Raw genomic sequence first — 24,464 nt, forward strand, 5'->3', positions numbered from 1 at the left:
GTGACACTTCCTTGAATTTGTTTTAAAAATGTAGTTTTTAATTAATAGTTTTCTAGAATATTTACATCCATCATCAATTTGATGCCTAAGCATCCTGATTTATCTTTGTTCTGTTAATTATCTTCCAAGATCTTTTGAAAATGATTAACAAGTTTTTAATAGCGTTTCATACTAATTCGGCATGTATGGAAAACAGCATAATTAATTTTTGTATTGACATACTTACCTCTTTGTAGCAACAGGTAATTCAGTCTCAGCTGGTCAGCTGTTATGCGGAGGTTTGTTTTCTACTGATTCACTTTCAAACTGGTGTGCTGCTGTGGCCCTTGCTCATGCTTTGCAAGAAAATGCTACCCAGAAAGAACAGTTGCTCAGAGTTCAACTTGCTACAAGTATTGGCAACCCTCCTGTTTCTTTATTGCAACAGTGCACCAACATCCTCTCACAGGTAAAGTAGAGGGTGAAACTTCTCTAAGGGGGATAAAAGTTACAACTGTACATTTCGCTATCAGTGATATAAAGACTTAAGGATGCCCTTAGTAGATGCAGAGGAAAAGGAAAGAGGCAAGGACTTATCTGATCATTGGTTCATTGTAACCAGAAACACTTTTGTGGAGAGAAAATAAATATTCTTATAAGAATGGTTTGCCAAATAGCTAACAAGTTCTATGTCATGATGAAAACACATGCCTAGGGCCTGAGGTTTTTTGGTTTGTTTGCTTGTTTTGTTTTTCATCTTCCCCAATGTTCTTACATGTCATTTTTTCCTTTCTGATTAGTATCTAAATTCAGGACAGTTTAGGAGAGGAAATAGAATAAAGTGGTCCATAGCTATGTATCCCTCTTTATCTTCCTAGAGCAACTGATACTCCCTTCAGAAAAAAAAAAAGATAGAATACTAGTCTGTTCCTTATATAGTTAGACATATATCCTTGATGTTTGTGAGCTTACAAATCTTCAAGTCCCTTAGCCTTGTAGTTTACCTAGTAAGATGTAGAAAAACATGACTAAAATAATGAAAACAACAAAACTTCATTATAATGTGGCTGCTAGCTTTTAGGAATGTCAGATACTGTTAGATGATTTGCTCTTGTATGCTAGATTTGCTATTTAGAATTCAAGTTCGTGCTTTAGCAAAAGTACAAAAGTTAGCAACATTCAGAACCACTCAAAGAGAGTAAAAGTGTGGATAAAGCTAACATTGTTTAATCCACTGGAATTTTATCCTATACCCTCCCCGTGATAGCATGCCTTGCCCTTAATTTTTGTTTGCCACATTCATTGAATGGTTTTATTGTGAGCTTTTAAACAAACATCTGTGTCATCCATAGGTAGTTATAAATGAAAGCTTAAAAGTTAACTATAGTGAAAAAGGAGTTGAAAACTTTTGTTGTTTAAAATCAGTTTACTTTGAAATTTTATTTTATCTTTATCATTTATCTTTTAATGATTTTTAAAAATTACCCCAAATAGTCATATCATATCCTTACTTAACACTTGATATTCTTATGTTATTATATGTAGAAAACAACTTTTTGTAAGCCAAACAGTAATTAACTGTCTGACCATTATTACCACAGACTTCATTCTATCATTGTAATTCCCATTTAGGCATGATGAAAATCCTTAAAAAATAGTTGTATCTTCCCATTCTAAGTAGTCACAGTGCTATAAAAATGTCTTTTCTAAAATGTATGTGCATTTTTATACACTAAATAATTGCAATTGTCCAGTCCAAAATTATTGACATGGCTTTATAGAAAGACTGTATTTGAGGGAATTTTTTCTAGATTTAAATCTTTGTAAAGTAGTAGTAAAATTTTTGAATAATTTCTAATGTATAATTTGCAGGGTGATAAGATCGACAGACGGGTATGTATTACTTGTTTAAGCTTAGGCATTTCTCTCTTAAAGCAAGGCCTTTCTCTCTCAAAGCAAGGCCTTTTCTTTGTCTTGGGTTTTGCTGTTTGGTTTTTTAACTGCTTGTTTGAAGTTATATTCTACTCACACCTGTGTGTATCAGCAAGTTTATCTCTATTGTAAGTGGCTCTCCAATTTTTCCCATGGGATATTGTAGTGGTGTTACTAAGAACTATGAATATCTGAAGCTATACTTGTGCTTCCTTTGGGGATGCTTGCACTTTCTGGAATTCTTTGGTTCTGGTTTTTTGGTGGGGTTTGTGTTTTTTTCACCCAATCTGCTCCTTTATTTCCCCTGAAACCATTTCAGAGGTAATAAAATTTAGGGTTGATAATTGTTTCTTTAATTAATCTGTGCATGAAAGAATGTGATGAGTTTTATATTGTTAAGATTACTGAAAATGTTCAGTAGCAAATACAATTTTGTAATTTGAAAGATTTTTAAATTAAATGTTATAGAGTATGCTGGATGTAACACATATGCTGCAGTAACCATGGGGATTAGTGTTTGATATGTGTTGGTGAGATTGTTATTTGTGTTTGGTTTGGATTTGTTTTTGTTTCGTGGAATGTTTGGTGAAAAAAAGGGTACCTTAATATCCTTATTTGGGCATGTGCTCAGTTGTGCAGTGTGGGTGGTAATTGAGTTCTTGTTAAGAATTGTATCATTCATGTGTGAGCATAGTTTAACATGTTAATAATTGACATAAAGACATACTTGGCAGCTGTAGCTACACAGACCTTAAGTGTTCAATCTGATGATTTTTATGGTTAAATATATCTGTGTAACCACCACCTAAAACAAAATGTAGACATTAATACTCTCAGATAGTTCCATCATACCCCTTTCCTATTAATTTCCTATCCCAGAGGCCACCTCTAGAAAATAAATCTTATTATAATACTGTAGAACCACATTTTAGTACTAAAATTTTAAAATATTAGGTTTTATTTTTTTTAATAAACAATACAAAAATACTACACTTGAAATGCATAAGGTAAGACTTAGAGGAATTTTTATTTAGAAAATGTAACTAGGGCAACATAATAACTTTCATTACAAGCAAGTCAGCTTCAATTGTTTTGTTTATGGATCTCTTTTATCCCATAAAATCTGTGGTTTCTATGCCCAATTTCTAACTTGATCAGGATGTTGCTGGATGGGTCTTATTCTTAACATTTTTTTTCTTGACATTATGGAAAAATACTGTAGCAATTTTACACTGGCTAATAGATTATTTTTCTTGTCATTTTTGCAAATGTTAGAAAAATAGAAATTAGAAGAGAATAATGCCCTTTGTTCTACCACCGAAAGACATTGGTAAAACCTGTCTTTTTTCCTTTTTTTCCCTAAACTATTTATTTACATAGCAATGATCATACATTAGGTTACATTTTGTAGTCTGTTTTTTATTTTAATTTTTTTCCACATTATTAAACTCAAAATCAATATCACTTTATATTATTGCATAATATTTTACCGAACAATTATGCCATAGGTTAATTATCTTCTTATTTTTGTACACGTAATTTTCTCCCATCTTTCTCTATTGTACATTATGGTTTCATGGATAATGCAGTCTGCACAAAAATTACACAGTCCTCACTTTGCACGTTTCTGGTATACATGGATTTCTGCTAGTGCAACACAGCAAGGATGGCTTGTAGTTCATTGAAATTAAAAAAAAAAAATCACAATTATGTAATTGCTTTTTTTCCTTTCCCAGTTCCAATTTTATTCTGACATCTGTTTTATATTTAGGACATTATATCTGCTAGCAGGTATAGTCATAGGATTGTAGAGCTAGGAGGGATAATAGTTGATAACATTTGTAGAGCACTTATTGTGTGCCATATTCTGATCTAAGTTCTTTAGATGCATGAACCCATTTAGCCCACTACACAACCCTGTGGCATGGGTATTAACTATTATCCCAATTTAAGGAGGAGGAGAAGTTAACTAAATTGCCTCCGGTTTCTTTTTTTTTTTCTTAAAGATTTATTTATGCATAAAAGAGCTGGGGTACAAACCAGAGGTGTAGGGGGGTGAGAGGATTCACCAAAGACAGAGTGGGGAACAGAACAGGCAGACTGACTGAAATGCATTGCTGAGGGGAGCAGCGGGCGAGACAGGAGAGGTTTGCTGCGCCATGTGGGTTTCTCCCTGGCCGGCCAGGGAGTCGAACTCATGCTGCAGAGGCTGCCAATTGCTTCATAGGTTGCGTCTTAACCACCAGGGAGGCCCTGCCTCCATTTTCATGGATGTTGAAGTGTAGACTCAGAAAATAAATACTCATAATCTGACATTAGAGCCTATCTTCTTAACCTCTGTTTTTGAGATCATTTAATCTGTCTCTGTTTACTAAATGATGAAATTGGGGCCCACGTTAGCATATTGAATTTATTGAAGGTAGGACAATAAAAGGTTTGGTTCTTCTAATTGATTTCACTGATACCATACTGCCATTCTTGGAATTAAAACTTCAGTCCTTTAAAAAAATGTTTTGTTTTGAAATGGGTAATATATGATTTAGAAATCAATTATATTAAAAGGTATACAGTATCTACCTTAGTGTCCCACATCCTCTTACTCATTTCTTCTGTAGTCTTCAAAAGAAAACAATCAAAAGATGGGCAGAAATGCTGAATAGACACTTAGAGTGCTTTTAAACATATGCATTGTTCTGCACCTTGGTTTTTTTTTTACCTCATACCAATTTGTACTTCCACTAGCAAAATGAAATAGGATTGCAGTGTACCTGATTGAGTTTCCACGAAGCCTCACTAACAGCATGTTGTCTGACTTTGTATTTTTGCCAATCTGTTGAGAAGTGACAAATGTTACCTCAGTGAGTTTTAATTTACATTTCTCTTACTTAAAGGTTGAGTAGCTTTATATGCTTACACACCATTTGAAATTTTTCCATCAGCTCTCCTTTCTTCAGTTTCATGCCATCTGCCCATTTTCCTTTAGGATAGTTAATCATTTCTTGTTTTATAAGAACTCATGGTACATTAGAAAATTTAGCTTTTTTCTGTAATGAGTTACTAATATTTTCTTTTTCCTGATGTTACTTGTCTTTTGACTTGGTGTTTTGGTTCAGATTTTTTTCAGACTTTTGTTTTAGATTATCTTCTTTTATTGCTATTTTACTATAGCAATGAGATGTGCTGGTCTACCTTAAAATTAGTTCTAACTAGCTGTGTTTGGCTTTGCTCTTACCCTTCAGTTAGACTCCAAGGGTATACTTCTAGAAGGTTCAAATTTGAATGTATATAAATTTTTGTTTATCCAGTCATCAGCCAATGATTTGATAGAATGTCCTTGTTATAGATACTGTAGTTATATTGCAAATGGTATTCTAAAGAATAATAGCAGACTTATTATATATAAACAGGGGAAATTAGCAAATCATTTGCATTTATAGCTTGAGTAATTAATTGTAAACTTTCTATAGCAGTCAGTTGAGAATAACTTTTTTAACTTTTCAATTTATGTGGCAACAGGAAGATAAATTATAGGATAGTGATGATATAGGGCAAGGAAAGAAAAAAATAATGCTTCATCTGAAAACTGAATTCATACTAATTAATGCTTACTTGGCAAATAATTTGAAGAGGTCTGACTTCAAATTATTTAATTCAATGTTAAATATGCTTGAAAACAGCTTATAGAAAGGCCAAAATATTACTATCAAGCTTCACAAAATTAGTACAGACTGGATGATCAAAAGTTTTCAAAATCTAGTGATGGTTACTTGAAAGTCTTGCCTTGATTTTTGAATAATTATAATTTGGATATTTTCTGAAATTGCCCTAAAGTGATGCTTTACTGTGCTAGTTTTCATTATTTTGTTTTAAACAAATTTTATCTGAAACAAAGATACAGGTTATAGTATCAAAATATAGGCATTTAAAATTTAGAAAACAAAATTTTGATGGACATGCTAGTTTTCAGTATTGCTTTACTGTACTTTGCAGCAATACAGTTAGTGGTTTACATCAATTAGCTAATTTAACCAGACCTTTTTTGCTTTATTGTGCTTGTGATTTCTTATTATCTGGTATATTATCTATAAATTTTTAATACTTTTTTTTTCTTGTTAGATAATATATTGTCTAATGAAAGTTGACCATATAATTCAGGAGATTATTTCTTTGTACTTTTTTTGATGTTTTTTGAAGAAGGTAGTATTTAACCTCCTATCAAAACTTACTTTTAAAATTCTGGCTGAAACCAGGCAAATTTATCATACTAGAATAAAGTGTCTTAGGATTGATAATTTTTTTTAAGTTTCTCATCATAAATTTCTTGGCACATCAGTTTTTTTATGACTAGTATTTTAGATTCCCTAGCAGGTGCTTACGAATGTGAGCCAATTCTGATTTCTTTTTTTTTTTAATATATATATATATTTTAAGATTTATTTATTTATACAAGCACTGGGTACAGTCAGAAGCGCGGGAGGGTGAGAGAATTCACCAGAGCCAGAGCGGGGAGCAGAGCAGGCAGAAGGACGGAAGTACACTGCTGAGGGGAGCAGCGGGCGGTAGGAGAGGTCTGCGCGCCATGTGGGACCCTCCTCCAGTGGCCAGGGAGCAGCGGGGGGTCAAACCAGCGCTGCAGAGGCTGCGGGCAGCTTTGCAACCCAGCGCTCAACTGCTGCGCCACGGGGGAGGCCCGAGCCAATTCTGGTTTCTTGCTCTCCATTCACTTTGGGAAATATAGCCTGTGGAAGATGCAAGAGTGCATTCTCTGGTCAATTTTTTTTTTAAATCTGGATTTTTGGCACTTCTTTTATAAGATGTTAAAATTCATTTTATACAAATGGAAAGAGTATTAGGGCAACTTTAACTGTGGAGAAAAAATAAAATGAATGGAAAGATATTTCTGCCAACTTATCTATTTACAGGGAAGCAAAATACAGACAAGAGTTGGATTATTAATGTTGCTTTGTACCTGGCTGAGCAATTGTCCTATTGCGGTAACACATTTTCTTCACAATTCAGCCAATGTTCCATTTGTATCCTTTATGTTTTAGTAAGATACATGTAAGTATTTTTTTAAAATTCTGCTTATCTGTGTTACAACTTTTTAAAGTGTTCAAGTGGTAATGATGGTTGCTTAAGATGGTGTGTGTGTGTGTGTGTGTGTGTGTGTGTGCTTCATTGATTGTTTTATGCTTGTGTGGGCTGTATATGGAACTCTTACATAAAGGATATATCAAATTCAAATTGTAAAACAAAGTACTCTAGATATTATAAATCATTAATCTCCTTAACAAAGATTTCAGCTTACAGGACAAATTGCAGAAAATCTTGGAGAAGAAGAACAATTGGTTCAAGGTTTATGTGCCCTTCTATTGGGCATTTCAATTTACTTCAATGATAACTCACTTGAGAGCTACATGAAGTAAGTCGGGAAAATGCTATCATAAAATAACTTGCTAATGCTATCAAGAGATAATGCTAACATATTTTACTGAAGTACAACGTAGACCAACCTTTATGTTCTGTTATGACTTTTTTTTTATTTTAAATATCTCAATATGCTTATTTCTGTAGAGAGAAACTTAAACAACTAATAGAGAAGAGGATTGGCAAAGAGAATTTCATAGAGAAACTGGGATTTATTAGCAAACATGAGTTGTATTCCAGAGCATCCCAGAAACCCCAGCCAAATTTTCCCACTCCAGAATGTATGATATTTGATCATGAGTTTACGAAGCTAGTAAAAGAACTTGAAGGTAAGATTAGAAAGTTTATATTGATAATCATTAGAAAGTATCCACGATTGTATTATGTATGTATATTCTGAACATATACTGCTTATTTGATAAGCCTAAAAGTAGGGTTTTTTTTTCCTACCTCTTGCTTTATAGCCCATATGGCATTCAAAAATATTGCTAATGGGCCTCCCCGGTGGCGGTGGCTCAGCGGTTGAGCGCTGGGTTGTGAAGGTGCCCGCAGCCTCTGCAGCACCAGTTTGATTCCCAGCTGCTCCCAGGCCACCAGAGGAGGGTCCCACATGGCGTGCAGACCTCTCCTGCCGCCCGCTGCTCCCCTCAGCAGTGTACTTCCGTCCTTCTGCCTGCTCTGCTCCCCGCTCTGGCTCTGGTGAATTCTCTCACCCTCCCGCGCTTCTGACTGTACCCAGTGCTTGTATAAATAAATAAATAAATCTTTAAAAAAAAAAAAAAAACATTTGAAATATTTAAAAGTTTAAACAAATTTTATTTATTTATTTATTTTTTTTAAGGAGAACTCTTGTTTTTTTTTTTTGTTTGTTTTTATTTATTTATATATTTATACTAGCACTGGGTACAGTCAGAACCGCGGGAGGGTGAGAGAATTCACCGGAGCCAGAGTGGGGAGCAGAGCAGACAGAAGAACCGAAGCACACCGCTGAGGGGAGCAGCGGGCGGCAGGAGAGGTCTGTGCGCCATGCGGGACCCTCCTCCAGTGGCCGGGGAGCAGCCGGGGATCGAACTGGCGCTGCAGAGGCTGCAGGCAGCTTCGCAACCCAGCGCTCAACTGCTGCGCCACCGGGGAGGCCCTAAACAAATTTTAAATAAACTTTCTTTTACAGGTGTGATCACTAAGGCTATTTATAAGTCAAGTGAAGAAGATAAAGAAGAAGAGGAGGTGAAGAAAACATTAGAACAGCATGACAGCATTGTGACTCACTACAAAAATATGATTCGAGAGCAGGCATGTACTGATGAATTATATACACTCTGATATACTAATAAATGCTTCCCTACTTTAGAGAATTTTTTCTGGTACTTCAAGTGCAGAAGGATACAAAGAGCAAAACTTGTTTTCCTAAATGACTCAAAAGCATCTGAGTATTTAATAACTCAGAGCTTCATATTATGCATGGTGTTGTGGATAAAAATATAAATCATACATGTCCCCATATCACACTCTCAAACAAACTGTACATAGATTATTCTAACACATAACACTAAGTTTAGTGATATAAATAATAGAAGTTATATAGCAGCACTAAGAGGTACCTAATTTAGTGTAGGAACAGGGATTTAGAAAAAATACAAGTTAGTTTTCTAAGGGTGCCTAGGAGTCAGCTGCACAAAAGAAGAGATAGGGAAGAGAGACAGGAGGTGTCACTGCATGTTCATAAAATACTTGGTAGCTATACAAAGGGGAAGTATAAGAAACAAGGCCAGAGGAAGGGAGCCTAAGAACATAGTTGTGGTGGACTGGAGATAGAAATTGGGAAACTGATGATGACTGCTGTTGATAGCTGCTAGGTTTTTTTTTTTTTTTTTAAAGATTTATTTATTTATTTATACAAGCACTGGGTACAGTCAGAAGCGCGGGAGGGTGAGAGATTCACAAGAGCCAGAGCAGGGTGCAGAGCAGGCAGAAGGACCGAAGTACACTGCTGAGGGGAGCAGCGGGCAGCAGGAGAGGTCTGCACGCCATGCGGGACCCTCCTCCAGTGGCCGGGGAGCACCCGGGGATCGAACTGGTGCCTCAGAGGCTGCGGGCAGCTTCGCAACCCAGCGCTCAATCGCTGGGCCACTGGGGAGGCCCAGCTGCTAGTTTTTGTTTACTCAGTTGTAAGTGTTCACTAAGCACGTTTTTTTTTTTAAAGATTTATTTATTCATGCATACAAGAACCAGTGTACAGGCCAGCTGTGCAGGAGGGTGAGAGGATTCACCAGAGACAGAGCAGGGAACAGAACAGGCAGACTGACTGAAATACACTGCTGAGGGAAGCAGCGGGCGAGACAGGAGAGATCTGTTGCACCATGTGGGTATCTTGCCGGCAGACTGGGATCGAACCCGCGCTGCAGAGGCTGCTGACAGCTTCACAGCACTGCACTCAACCGCCTGCACCACCAGGGGAGGCCCACTAAGCACATTTTTAAATGCTATCTCATTTAATTTTCACAACATACCTACAAAGCAATTTTTATATTCAATTTAGAATAAATGAGGAATTTGAGGCTTAGGGAACTTAAACTTGTCCAGTATCACTCAGTAACTGATGAAACAGAATTCCAGTACATATGTACTACTGGGACTCTCATACTATGGTGTAGAGGAGTCAGAACCTGAGAAGTATGGAAACCAAAGAAGATAAAACTGGCAGAACTTGTGATGAGTGCATTCCAGTATGAAGGAACAGAAAGGGTCACATATCATCCTTAGATTTCTGTCTTGCACAACTGAATAGGTGATAATGAGTTAGATAAATGGTGTAAGGAATTGATTTTTTAGAGTGGACAATGATGATTTCTATTGAAATTGTATTTTCAGAATGATGCACTTACAGTGAAACTCCATATTGGCATTGTGTTAAACATCCTAAACCTTCCATTACATTCCTTCAACATGTGTTTCTGGAATTTTCTCCCCTCTCATTTAATTCCCATTGTGTAACCTTGATTAGAATCCTGGAAAATGCTGCAGTATTATCTGGGAAATGAGATTATTGATGTAATTAAAATTTCAGTTTCATTAAAAAAAAACACACACACTAGTGGTATCCACATGGGGCAGGTTATACCTCCTTTCCTCAACTGCTTGCCTCCCTTTACTGATTTGAGGCAATGTGTCAAGTAAGAGTGTGAATAGAGCCTTCTAAATGAGAACTGCCCATAGGTTCTTCTCTTCCCCATAATCTCTATTGTTGAGATTGAGGTTATAAGAAAGAAAGAAATATAGTGGTGTTTTTAGCATTTAATCTAAATTTTTCAGTTTACAAGCAAATCAGTAAATTACAGTCATCTTTGAATGATCCAATTTGAATCATTAAACTACCTGTGGTTTATAGGATTTTCCATCTGTATCTTGGTATAAATATGCAGTTATTCCCTAATGGTAAAATGTAATATCGTTGGAGCCATAGTACACAAGTACTTGTAATGTGATATTATTGCCTATAGTGGGGGCTGATGAATATGGTTAATTTGGAAGAAGGAAAGAGAGGTTTGACACCATCACTATAGTGAACTCTTCTTAGAAATGTTAATTTTAAAGAGTTTCACTCTTTAAAATGGCGTTTGAGAATCCATCCTAAGGAAATTCTTCAAAATTCAGGAAAACAATTATATGAACCACAATTTTATTGTAGCATTTGCCATTTAGAAAAATGAAAAGCAACCTCAGTACTGCTTTTGAATATAAATTATATTGCATTTACTGATTAGATAGTGAGCATATAAGTTATGAAATAATTTATAAAATTATACATAGGTTGATTATGACAAGTTTTTAAACCTTGGATTGAAGAAAATAGGAGTAAAAAAAGTAGTTCAAATTATAACTAGCTATATTACGGTAGTGAGAGTTGGAAGCTCTTTTTTCAGTCTTTTAAATGTTCTGTTAATGATCTTCTTTTAATATTAAAAGTATGTAGATGCATATGTATATGTACATTTACTAAGTTTTTAAAATAGTTTCGGGTAAATTTCTTAAATGACTTAATGGACCATAAAATGGAGTTATGGTCCACCCATCCTAATGTCCACCCCAAGCCCCAAATTCCACTGCCTGTGATTGCAATGTGTCATTGCAAAGCTGTGTCATAATCCTTTATTAACGGGTCCTTATTTGAAGTCTGCTGCATGTTAATTGGCCTTTATGCACATTAGTGTATTACTACTTAATTATGGAATGATTTTGGAAATGTCAAGTATTTTAACATCTGACCCAAAACAGTCTTATTTTTTAATTTGTCCTTAATGTTAATTAGTATGAATTTAAAACACTTGAGTTATGTTTTGTATCACAGGATCTACAACTTGAAGAATTAAAACAGCAGATTTCTTCATTACAATGTCAAAATGAACAGCTCCAGACAGCAGTAACACAGCAAGTAGCTCAGATTCAACAACACAAGGATCAGTATAATCTTCTTAAAGTACAACTAGGTAAGTGTAGCAAGCTGTCACTATTGTAGTATTCCCAAGACCTGGACAAAGTCCGATTGTTCCCATGGAATCTTTCTCCAACCTTAAATTAATGGTTATGTAAATTAATCATTGAATATGTAAATTAGATTTTCTAGTCTAAGATCCTTGCTACCTGTTTATCTCATTCAGCCTAGTTATTCTTAACCTTGTCAGCACATTAGAATCTCCTGAGATGTGTTTTTTTTAATGATTTATTCATTTATTTATACAAGCACTGTGTATAGTCAGAAGCACAGGAGGGTGAGAGAATTCACCAGAGCCAGAGCGGGGAACAGAACAGGCAGACTGATGAAACACACTGCTGAGGGAAGCAGCGGGTGCAGCAGAAGAGGTCTGCGCACCATGTAGGACCCTCGCTGGCAGCCGGGGATGGAACCAGCGCTTCGCAGCCCAGCGCTCAATCGCTGCGCCACCGGGGAGGCCCTCCTGAGATGTATTTTTAAAAAACAATAGTGAGACCCCACTGGAGTTTCTGATTTAATCAGTTGGGGTTGGATGCTGGCATCAGTAATAACAAACTCCTCAGGGGTTCTAATGTATAGCCAGTTTAGAATGACCAGTCTAACCCTTCCATTTCCTTATCTACAAAATGTCATCTGCGATTGAAGTGAAACATTAATGTGTAAAATTCAAGTTCGGTGCCTGGCACTTGGTAAAAGCTCAGATGCTTATAAATATATCATAAATATATCAAATACTTATGATAGGAATGTTAGTTTATTTATATGAAGGTCACTAAAATTTTCAGGAAACAATCTTTTGCTTCCTTTATGACAATAATTCATCAATTATTTTACTTCATATAGAAGGCCATTCCTTTGTGACAATTTTTATTTTTATTTTTTTAAAGATTTATTTATTTATGCATACAAGAACTGGAGTGTAGACCAGAGTTGGGGGGAGTGAGAAGGTTCATCAAAGAGAGTGGGGAGCAGAACAGGCAGATCCACTGAAATACACTGCTGAGGGGAGCAGCGGGTGAGGCTGAAGAGGTCTGCTGTGCCATGTGGATCAGCTCCCTGGAATGCAGAGGGGCAGGGCATCGAACTTGTGCTGCCGTGGCTAGCTATAGTTTGATAGCACTGTCTTTAACCCGTGCACCATTCTGGAGGCCCTGTGACAATTTCTAAAGGATTTTATTTTCTCGTATTAATTGACAGAGTTAAAGTGAAATTACTGTAATTCTTGATCATAGGTACCAAAGCAATCCGTTTAGTCTTAATAAGATTATGCTGTTTTCACCCCAGAAGTTCTAAATCCTAAAAATATTACCATTTACTGTTTTTATCAATACACTGTTTTGCAAACGTGTTTACAAAATTGCAGCCAAAGCAGTTGAGCTAAGGAAATTCTGTATTTTTTATATTTGAATCTTCTAATTCAAAAAATTCAAAACATAAGTTTCATCATGGCTTTTCAAACTTTTTGTCTGTCTAATAGGAAAAGACCATCAGCATCAAGGTTCTTACAATGATGGGGCTCAGATGAATGGCATTCAGCCAGAAGAAATTGGTAGATTACGAGAAGAGATAGAAGAATTAAAAAGTAGCCAGGAGCTTTTACAAAATCAGCTGGCTGAAAAAGACCATTTAATTGAAAATTTGGTAAGTACATATTAAAAAATTTTTAAATAGGAAAATGTAATTCTTATTACTTGTTCATTTTGCTGGATCCTTTGATCTAAAAATCATATTAAGGTTTTAGAATATGAGATATGGTATCAGACTGTTTAAAGTCAGTGGTAAGGAATCCAAATAGGAAAAGAAGTCAAACTATCACTATTTGCAGGTGATATGATAATATACATAGAGAACCCCAATAACTCCACAGAAAAACTAATTCAGCTAATCAATCAGTTCAGTAAAGTGGCAGGATACAAAATCAACATGCAAAAGTCAGTAGCCTTCCTATATACAAACAATAAATCTGAAGAAGAAGAAATCAAAAAAACCATCCCTTTTATTATTGAAACAAAAAAAATCAAATACTTGGGCATAAATCTAACAAAGGAGGTAAAGGACCTATACAAAGAAAACTATAAAACACTGTTAAAAGAAATAGAAGAAGACACAAAGAAATGGAAAGACATCCCCTGCTCATGGATTGGAAGAATAAACATTATTAAAATGGCCATCCTACCAAAAGCAATTTACAGATTCAATGCTATTCCAATCAAAATTTCAATGTCATTCTTCAAAGAAATAGAACAATTATTGATGACATTCATATGGAATCACCAAAAACCCCAAATAGCCAAAGCTCTCCTGAAAAAAAGAAGGGAATGGAGGCATCACACTCCCAGACTTCAAACTATACTACAAAGCCATAATCATCAAAACTGCATGGTATTGGAACAAGAATAGACACACAGACCAATGGAATCGAATAGAAAATCCAGAAATAAACCCACAGATTTATGGTCCACTAATCTTTGACAAAGGAGCAAAGACTATGCATTGGAGCAAAGAAAGTTTGTTTAATAAATGGTGCTGGGAAAACTGGGTCGCTACATGCAAAAGAATGAAGCTTGACTACTACCTCACACCATACACAAAAACCAAATCAAAATGGATTAAAGAACTAGACATAAGACCTGAGACCATAAAATACATAGAAGGAAATATAGGCGAAACACTACATGATATGCACATCAAAGACATCTTTACAGACACATCACCCAAAGCAGGGATAGTGAAGGCAAAGATAAATAGCTGGGGGCCTCCCCAGTGGTGCAGAGGTTGAGCACTGGGTTGTGAAGCTGCCAGCAGCCTCTCCAGTGCCAGTTTGATCCCCGGCCGCCTGCCAGGCGAGGGTCCCTCATGGCGCGCAGACCTCTCCTGCCTCCCACTGCTCCCCTCAGCAGTGTACTTCAGTCCTTCTGCCTGTTCTGCTCACTGCTCTGGCTCTGGTGAATGCTCTCACCTTCCTGTGCTTCTGACTGTACCCAGTGATTGTATAAATAAATAAATATTTTTAAAAAGGGGGGGTCCCCCTGGTGGCCCAGCGGTTGAGCGCTGGGCTGTGAAGCTGCCCGAAGCCTCTGCAGCGCAGGTTCGATCCCTGGCCACCGGCGAGGGTCCCACATGGCGCGACAGACCTCTCCTGCTGCACCCGCTGCTCCCCTCAGCAGTGTACATCTTCGCCAGTCTGCCTATTCTGCTCCCCGCTCTGGCTCTGGTGAATTCTCTCACCCTCCCGCACTTCTGACTGTACTCAGTGCTTGTATAAATAAATAAATAAATCTTTTTTTTAAAAAAAGATCAACAGCTGGGACTACATCAAATTAAAGAGATTCTGCCCAGCAAAAGAGACAATAACAAAAACAAAGAGAAACCCCACCAACTGGGAGAACATTTTTGCACCCAACACTAATGATAAAGGACTGATCACAAAAATCTGCAAAGGGCTGATGAGACTCAACAAAAACAAAGAAAATAATCCAGTCAAAAAATGGGCACAAGAGCTAAAAAGAAACTTCTCCGAAGAGGAAATGCAAATGGCCAACAGGCATTTGAAAAAATGTTCAACATCACTTGTAATCAGGGAAATGCAAATCAAAACTACAATGAGATACCATCTCACACCAGTGAGAATGGCACATATTAAAAAAACTAGCAACAACAAATGTTGGCGAGGTTGTGGAGAAAAAGGAACTCTCCTGCACTGTTGGTGGGAGTGCAAACTAGTCCAACCACTATGGAGAGCTGTGTGGGGATTTCTTGACCTACTAAACATAGATCTTCCTTATGATCCAGCAATCCCACTCCTAGGTATTTACCCAAAGGACACAGAAACATCAATTCTAAAGAGCACCTGCACCCCTATGTTTACAGCAGCACTATTTACAATAGCTAAGCTTTGGAAACAGCCCAAATGCCCAAAAATAGATGACTGGATCAAGAAGATGTGGTACATATACACCATGGAATATTACTCAGCATTCAAAAAAGATAAAGACATGCAATTTGCAGCAACATGAATGGAGCTGGAAGGGATCATGCTCAGCGAAATAAACCAGAAAGAAAAAAATACCAGATGGTCTCACTCATAGCAGGAATCTAGAAAGCTTAAATAAGGGACTAGGAAAAAGAATAACTATAGAAAGAAAATATCAAAATGAACAAACAACTATGAACCACAGACACTCTTTGGGGGGTGGGGGAGGGGAAGGAGACATTGGGGTCAAAATAAGGGGGTTGTAATTGTATGGGGAATATAAAAATAAAATTAAAAATAAATAAATAAAGCTTTAGTGGTTCTTCCTAGCTAATTGAGTTAAAGAAACTTAGTTTTCTCTTTCATTGTTGTAAGAATTAAATGAGATATTCTGTAAAATACATGGAAATTACTCAATAAATACCTGCCTTGATGCTTTTTCCACATGACTTCAGGTAAGTGCTTAGATCCAGTGAATTACTTCGTGTAAGTATAAATGCGTTCACTATGGAAAGTTGTAGACAGTATGTTCTGTGCTGAAATTGTGTCTTGGGTATAAAAATTAAAATGTCAATGTGAAATTTTTTCATAAAAGAAGTTCTACTTTGGGCTTTTCCCATTTCTTTTGCCTGAATTTCATGGCTTGTTTCTATACTATCTGTAGAAATCTTCCCAAACGTCACCTGACATGAGTGAACCATCTTCAGTAATAGCTTCAACTAGATATCCTGAACAAGTTGCAAAATTGGAACAGGTAATTTGCCAGCTTGAACAAGTTCTATTTTTGTCTTATTTTGATTATAAAAGAGTAATAGCCCTGGTTCTATTAACCTAGAACTACTTTGTCTGGGGTAAAATTTGATAGTGAAGGCAGCCATTTGAATTTTTTTTTTTTTTTAAGATTTATTTATGCATACAAGAGCTGGGGTACAGGCCAGAGATGCGGGGTGGGGGTGAGAGGATCCACCAGACACAGAGTGGGGCACAGAACAGGCAGATTGACTGAAATACACTGCTGAGGGGAGCAGCAGGAGAGACAGGAGAGGTCTGCCTCGCCATGTGGGATTCTCCCGGGCCAGCCGGAGATCGAACTCCGGATTGCTTCATAGTGTGGTGCTTAACCCCTTGCGCCACCAGGGAGGCCCCATTTGAAAATCTTGAGTTTTTTTATTACATAGAAGTGACACTGTGCTTTTTATTGTGTTCAGTGGTGTTCTTTTTAACAAATCTCACCCAGATTATTTGTAGATTATCAGTGAATGACCAATTTAGGAAAATTTAAATAATCATAAGCTAACCTATGAAGATATAGATTTTATTCCTAATTTTTATATACTATTGACTGTGAAATTGCTTGGCTGAATGTGTTAGATATTTAAACCATTCTTTCCAGGAATAATGTTGCTTTTTAGAATTGGGAAAGGGATAAACTGCTATATTTCTCACTCAAGTAGATGCCTCTAGAAGAGTACCAGATCGTATATTAGTATATTCCTAAATAGTCTTTTTTCTTTTCTTTTTTTTTCTTCCATCCATCTCCTCTGTTATTCCTTTCTTATAAAAAGAATATATATTTCTTTAAAAAAGACAGTACATTTCTAATGAACCTAGGACTGATCTCCTTCTCCCTTACTAGCCAATTAGCCCCAGCTCACTGACATGGCTGACCTGAGAGGAAAGACTATATTCAGAGAAACTGTGTCTTGCTTCATTGTCTCTGTGCCCCAGAATAGATTCTGGGTTAAGTACATACAACCAAGCTTTTTTTTTTTTTTTTTTAATCTCAATTGTTAAGGATTTACAAATCTCTAATACATTTTCCACGTGTTCTGTTCTTGTGAGGAAGATTAATATGTCTTTTGGGTTTTATTAAGTGAGCCTACATTAGAATTAAAATTAAAGGGAATTAAGTTGTTAACGTAATCTTAGTTTGTAAATCTCAAGTAAAATTTTTATATCTTGGGTCTCCCAGTAAAACTTTTGATCTTTTTATAAAAGAAAATTGCTTTTTCTTTTACTTTTGCAGTTTATTTTCTTTTACAAATTTTTGATTGTTTAAAAATATTTTAAATGTGAGTTTTGTTTTTACAAATATCATTAAATACTGTATGAAGAAGAAAATGAAATGGTCCATAATCTCAATCCCTATGTATATCATTCTGATAACTGGAAAGACAAAACAATCAAAAAAGCCTCGTGTACATGATGAAAAGTTTTAACAGGAAAAGAAAAGAGCTTCCTGCAGGACAGCATCCCACTACTTACCCAATGTCTCCACTTACGAGTGTCTCCAGGATTGCCAAATGCTATGGGAGGGATCACCCCTGGTTGAAACCACCGTTATAATTGTTTTTCTTTTCCTGTATATTTTTTGGAAAGAGATAGCAAGGTAGTTGGAAGTTTCAGCTTTAATAACGTGTAAACTTTAAGTTAATTTCCCCGTTTTCACTACAGTACTACAGTTTTTTTTTTTGTTTTTTTTTTTTAAGATTTATTTATGCATGCAAGAACTGGGGTGTACAACAAAAGTGTGTGGTGGGGGGATGAAAGGAATCACCAAAGACAGAATGGGAAGCACAACAGGCAGGTTGACTGAAATACACTGCTGAGGGGAGCAGCGGGCAAGACAGAAGTCTGAGAAGTCTGCTGCGACATGTGGTTCCACTCCCTGGCCAGGGATCGAACTTGTGCTGCAGTGGCTGCCAGTAGCTTTATAGTGCAAAGATTCAACCCCTTGCACCACCAGGGAGGCCCCCAAACAGTACTACTGTTTTCATCTATGTTTGATGCTATATTGCTATATTGCTTTTTCCAAATAATGAGCCTATAGTCTTCCACCAGGATGATGACATGGACATGTATATTCTGTAATTATACTGTCAGCCAGCCCTGTTATTTTCATTCCACTCTTCTCCAACACTTTCAGAAATACCTGGTGGCACAGTTCCCCAGCCTTTTGGGAGTGATGCCATTGTAAGTCAGTTAGGTTTCCACTTTCTCAGGTATGTTGAGTTGGTTGCCACTGTCATTTACTTTCTGGAATTGCCCAGTTTTATTGTTCTTTTCTTTTATTGTTTGTCCTTGTGATTGTCTTCCTCCTTCTCTCCCTTCATTTTATTTTTACAGCAGATCTCAGGAGAAAGCAGCAGTAAATTAATGTATTTAATTCATCATCTTGTTCACTTTGAAGTTTAAGAATAGTTCCTTAGAGTTAGATTTTTAAACTTGGGAGTTGTGATTTTAAAGGGTAAGGTTAAAAAAAAAAGTTTATTTTTATTTCTTCCTGTAAATAGACATTTCTTTGATGCAGTTAATGCTATTCATTGTTACAACTCAGCTATTTTTGTCTTTTAGGAGCTGACAATATTAAAGTCTCAATTAAACTCACAATCTGCGGAGATCACCAAGCTACAGATTGAAAAGCACGAGTTGTTACAAAAAACAGAGGCATTTGTAAGTTTATTATTTTTTCTCCTCCGAAGGGTTGTGCACACAAAGTTAATATCTTATTTTTGAGTGACTATGTAAAAGAAGAAGACTTTCCACAAAGTACCTTCTATTTAACTAGTTCTAGTCACACAGGTTTCTTGGCATCAATGGTAGCCATTTACAGTCAGTCTCACCAAATCAGCTTATTCATTTGTTTCATGGTTCGTTTTGCTGGTATTTTGTATTTCATCCCATCTCAGCCCCCTCCGATCCTAGCTGACAGATTTTTTGCTGATATAAAATTGTCAAGAACCTTGTTGGCATTCCATGCATTTCACAGAGGTCCAAGCTATCAGACAAGAAGTGTATCCTTTCCTAATCACCAGATCTCCAGTCTTGCTTCCTTTGAGATGGTTGATTACCCCATAAGTGACATGAGTAACCTTTCAATTGGTGGTCCAGCCAAACCAGAACATTATTATTATTATTTTGCCATTATTATGATAGGGATAGACTGAGAAATTTCTAAATCTTCAGTTTCTGATGCTCTTTAACACTTTGCTTAGAGATCTCCTTAGCTACTTGTCAAGTTATTACTTACGAGTTTTCCTTTCCACAAAACACTAGAACACAATTCAGCCAAGTTCTTTGCAAGTTTATAAGAAAAATCCTTTCCTCCAGTTTCTACTAATATGTTGCTTATTTCCATCTCAGAACTCACACAAACCACTTTTTTTTTTAATAATAAATTTTATTTTTATATTCCCCATACAATTGCAATCCCCCCATTTTGACCCCAATCCCTCCCCCTCCGCCCCCCACCCCCCAAAAAGTGTCTCTGGTTCATAGTTTTTTGTTGATTTTGATTTTCACTTTCTTATAGTTATTCATTTTCCTGGTCCCTTAATTAAGTTTTCTAGATTCCTGCTATGAGTGAGACCATCCGGTATTTTTCTTTTTCTTTCTGGCTTATTTCGCTGAGCATGATCCCTTCCAGCGCCATTCATGTTGCTGCAAATTGCATGTCTTTATCTTTTTTGAATGCTGAGTAATATTCCATGGTGTATATGTACCACATCTTCTTGATCCAGTCATCTATTTTTGGGCATTTGCGTTGTTTCCAAAGCTTAGCTATTGTAAACAGTGCTGCTGTAAACATAGGGGTGCAGGTGTTCTTTGGAATTGATGTTTCTGTGTCCTTTGGGTAAATACCTAGGAGTGGGATTGCTGGATCCTATGGAAGCTCTATGTTTAGTAGGTCCAGAAATCTCCACACAGCTCTCCATAGTCACACAAACCACTTTTAAAATATATATTTCTACCAATATTCTGTTCATAATGATATATGTATTCTCAAAAACTTTCTCTGCAAATATGCTCCTCCTTTTTTTATAAGGCCCTAGCAAAATCACCTTTAACATCCATATTTCCACCAAAAATCTCTTTGAGGCAATTTAGGTGTTGCTTAACAAAACTCTAACCTCTGCCATTTCTGAAGATACTTCTATATGTTTTGGTTTGTAACATCAACACCCCACTTCTCAGGGAAAACACAGAAAGCTGTGATTTAGTATACCTCCTACAGTATTTAAGAAAATATAAATATTTCACTAATTAATGGTATTCACCTCAATTTCCCTTCCACCTTTCCTCTCAGATAATAATGTGTACTTAACTTACAGTAATTTTATGAGGAAAAGTACTTTGAAAAATATTCTGTGCTGTTTACATGGCATATTATAGCAAAGTTAGAACTGTTTCATTGATTACCCTCCTGGTCTGATCGCAGGGCAGTTTAACAGCCTTCCTCGCACTCTACTGAGACCTAATGCCTCCCCACTCCTGACTCAGTCTCCTTCTTACTGTAGGGGCAGCTCATCTTTCCTGGGAGGGTACTTTCTTGCATGTTAATACATAAAGAGTTATATTTTCTGATTTTGGAAATAAAATTTCAAAACAACAAAAAAATTAAAGCACATCACCTTTGGGATTTCATATTGATTGCTTATAACTTTAAGGAAACATTTTTTGCCAACTTCTTCCTTCAGGCAAAATCAGTTCCTGTACAAGGAGAGAGTGAAACTGAAACAGCTGCAAAAACTGATGTAGAAGGAAGACTGTCAGCATTATTACAAGAGACTCAAGAATTAAAGGTTGTTTTTTAGCGAAACTCTTTAATTATTGCATATTCTAGGAAATTAACTCTAGGAAATTTGATTTTATTTCATTGAATCTCTCAAATTCTTAGATTCATAAAGAAAGCTTACGGAGTGTAATTCTATGTCAACCATTTCCATTCTGTTTTGATGACTAAAGATGTTACAAATTAAGATTTTTAAATGCCGTTTCACAAAATGGTGTCAGAAATGTAAAATGTGAATATACTGCAAAATGTAAAAGTGTATTTTTAATCTCTAATGACAATAGAAACAAGAAGTACAGATTTGGCAAATATATAAGCCACATGTAAGCTTTCCTCAAGGCTGAGAGAATCAGACAGCAGAAATCCTGACAGACATCAGAATAAATAACGTGAAGAATGAAATGGAATAACAGTAAAAAATAAATGATGAGAAAAGTTAAAAGAAGATAAATGTGTAATTTAACTTTTTGAATTGTGTCAAATTGTTAAGTATGTATTTTATTTGAAGCTGTTATTTCTTCCCATTTAATTATATCTATGAAATTGGGATTAAAATATTTTTTAACTTAAGTTTTGAGTTCTGATTCTGACACTGACCAGCAAGATTGTCGGCATTATTATAATGACATAATATGTTTTCTATCTTTACTTTTTCCTCTTATCTGAAATGGAATTGTCTTAGGATTTTTTTGAGACATAGCTAGCTAAAACTGTTTTTCATATTAACTGTCTTTGATGTTAGCTCCAAACATAAATTCTCTTGTTAACTGGGTGTGTGGTGTGTGTTAAACTTCCTATTCCCCCCAACCACACTCCCAAATGCCTCAGATTGGACAAGTACAGCCTGTATCATACACATAACCTATTTGTAAAAACCCTAGGAGAGAATGCTAATTTCAGATGAGTGATTTTCACCTTTCTTTTCCTAGAATGAAATTAAAGCTCTCTCTGAGGAAAGAACTGCTATTAAAGAGCAGCTGGATTCATCTAAGAGTACCATTGCCATTTTACAAAATGAGAAAAACAAGCTAGAGGTGGATGTTACAGACTCTAAAAAAGAACAGGATGATCTCTTGGTGCTGTTGGCTGATCAGGATCAGAAAATAATTTCATTGAAGAATAAACTCAAGGAACTTGGTCATCCAGTAAGATTGAATGTTTCCAAAAGTGACATGTTTCTTTTTCACATACTTTATAAAATTGTACTGTAGCATGGAAATGTTGTGCCTATATCTACATTACAAGCACAGATCTGTGGGTAAATGAATGTGGTATCACCTGTACTAGTTTCACATTGTTCAGTGATTTGACCTAAGAAATAGATTAGGCGCCATTTCCACCTCTTGTTAGCAGTTGTGTTTTGGGCTTTGAGTATAGAAAATGAATTGATTTGATTAAAGCTGTGGTATTGTGGTAACAGCACTCTCACCATCCAAGTGTGCCATTCTCTTTTGCCATGTCTGGTTCAGGTTTGCATATAACCATCCATCAGTTAATTAATCTATGTATCTCATGTCATATTGAAAATGACAGGGAGTCTTGAGCCTTAAATCAGATGTCTTGTAACTTTCAATAGTAACTGGAATCAAAGAATTTATCAACAGAATATATATCATTATGTGCTAAATGTGAAGTGAACAAATCTTCATAACGTTGAATGTTTTCCTTTGCCTTAGGTAGAAGAAGAGGATGAACTTGAATCTGGAGACCAGGATGATGACGATGATGAGGATGACGATGATGACAAGATCCCAGATCATATCTAACTTTAAAACCTCTAGGAATGAAAGAGATTATACTATAACTTGGAAGATGGAGTCTTAAGACAGTGTTTTGGTTTGCCTCCACAGAAAATAAAGATTTAGAAACCAAGTGGAAAACATTCTCTAATAAGACTATTGATGTATTTTTTTAATGATGCCACCCATGTTGAAAACACTATAACTTTATGCAGAACACATTTCTTTTATTTAAATTCTTCTGAACTGCCCCCAAATAAAATTTGCAAAGAGCGTGAGACACCAACATACCATTTTAAAGCATGTGGTGGCAATGCTATTTGCCTTAGTTCATTGGTTGTTTACATAAGTTCTGTATTTGTCTATTATTTTCACTTCTCAGAATCTGTGACTCTAAGTACTTACTTAAATATTTGATTTTTGTGTTGTTGGAATCATTGTTTCTAAATTGAGTATCAGAGTTCCTAGTTAATGATTTCCTTTGAAAGAAAAGGTTTTACTTCAAGGAAACGTGGCATGGGTTGTAAAGATAATCAGCCCTCTATCCATTGTGACACTGAAGCTGAGCAGGCAGGACAGTATGGAATGAATGCCTTGACGCACCTGATAAGGCTGTGTTCTGTACCTCAGTGAAGAAACAGGATACTTGACACAGTGACGGGAGGGTGTTTCTGAGAAACTTTGGCAACGCATATTAGCATATGATTGGTTTTGGTTTTATTTTAAGCTAAACGTCTAAAACATGCTATAAGTTAACAGCTCACACAACTCAGATTTAGTATTGTTTAATTATCATAAGACATACTGTGTTCCTAGTTTTAAAAAGACCCAAACTAAGATTTATATAATTTATTGGCATTTTTGCTGAATAGGTTTAAGTCAGATAATAGATTTTTAAAAAACAAATGAAGCAATGTGTCAAAATTTAATGTTTTCATAATAAAAAATAGATATTCTGTTCACTTAATTCCTGGTCATGATTCCCTTTTTTAGATTTTGAGGAAAGTGTTTTATTCTTAATAAAAGATAAGACAGGGCCTCCCCGGTGGCGCAGCGGTTGAGCGCTGGGTTGCGAACCTGCCCGCAGCCTCTGCGGCGCCTGTTCGATCCCCGGCTGCTCCCCAGCCACCGGAGGAGGGTCCCACATGGCGCGCAGTCCTCTCCTGCCGCCCGCTGCTCCCCTCAGCAGTGTCCTTCGGTCCTTCTGCCTGCTCTGCTCCCCGCTCTGGCTCTGGTGAATTCTCTCACCCTCCCGCGCTTCTGACTGTACCCAGTGCATGTATAAACAAAACAAACAAACAAATAAATAAATAAGCATGCCTCTATTAAAAAAAAAAAAAGTTAAAAAAA

At 36.3% G+C, this 24,464-nt stretch overlaps 1 protein-coding gene across 2 annotated transcripts in view; it reads left to right on the forward strand.

The window, feature by feature from the left end:
* The window catches only part of USO1 (USO1 vesicle transport factor), a 71,069-nt gene extending 46,970 nt beyond the window's left edge, over nucleotides 1-24,099 (forward strand). Inside the window, exons 13-25 of one of the 2 annotated variants that reach the window (XM_054688487.1) lie at nucleotides 237-448; nucleotides 1,852-1,872; nucleotides 6,834-6,944; nucleotides 7,215-7,333; nucleotides 7,486-7,667; nucleotides 8,510-8,631; nucleotides 11,687-11,825; nucleotides 13,308-13,471; nucleotides 16,468-16,557; nucleotides 19,158-19,256; nucleotides 21,281-21,385; nucleotides 22,305-22,520; nucleotides 23,052-24,099. In XM_054688487.1, coding sequence (XP_054544462.1) covers nucleotides 237-448; nucleotides 1,852-1,872; nucleotides 6,834-6,944; nucleotides 7,215-7,333; nucleotides 7,486-7,667; nucleotides 8,510-8,631; nucleotides 11,687-11,825; nucleotides 13,308-13,471; nucleotides 16,468-16,557; nucleotides 19,158-19,256; nucleotides 21,281-21,385; nucleotides 22,305-22,520; nucleotides 23,052-23,141 — 1,670 coding nt within the window. In that variant the 3' untranslated portion in view covers nucleotides 23,142-24,099. The remainder of the gene's footprint in view (nucleotides 1-236; nucleotides 449-1,851; nucleotides 1,873-6,833; nucleotides 6,945-7,214; nucleotides 7,334-7,485; nucleotides 7,668-8,509; nucleotides 8,632-11,686; nucleotides 11,826-13,307; nucleotides 13,472-16,467; nucleotides 16,558-19,157; nucleotides 19,257-21,280; nucleotides 21,386-22,304; nucleotides 22,521-23,051) is intronic. The other variant, XM_037530725.2, reaches the window with a different exon arrangement.
* The last annotated feature ends 365 nt before the right edge of the window (nucleotides 24,100-24,464 follow it).

The sequence above is a fragment of the Talpa occidentalis genome, unplaced genomic scaffold, assembly GCF_014898055.3.
Source record: "Talpa occidentalis isolate TD23 unplaced genomic scaffold, MPIMG_talOcc4v2.1 talOcc4.6, whole genome shotgun sequence".
In the NCBI taxonomy this organism is placed as follows: domain Eukaryota; kingdom Metazoa; phylum Chordata; class Mammalia; order Eulipotyphla; family Talpidae; genus Talpa; species Talpa occidentalis.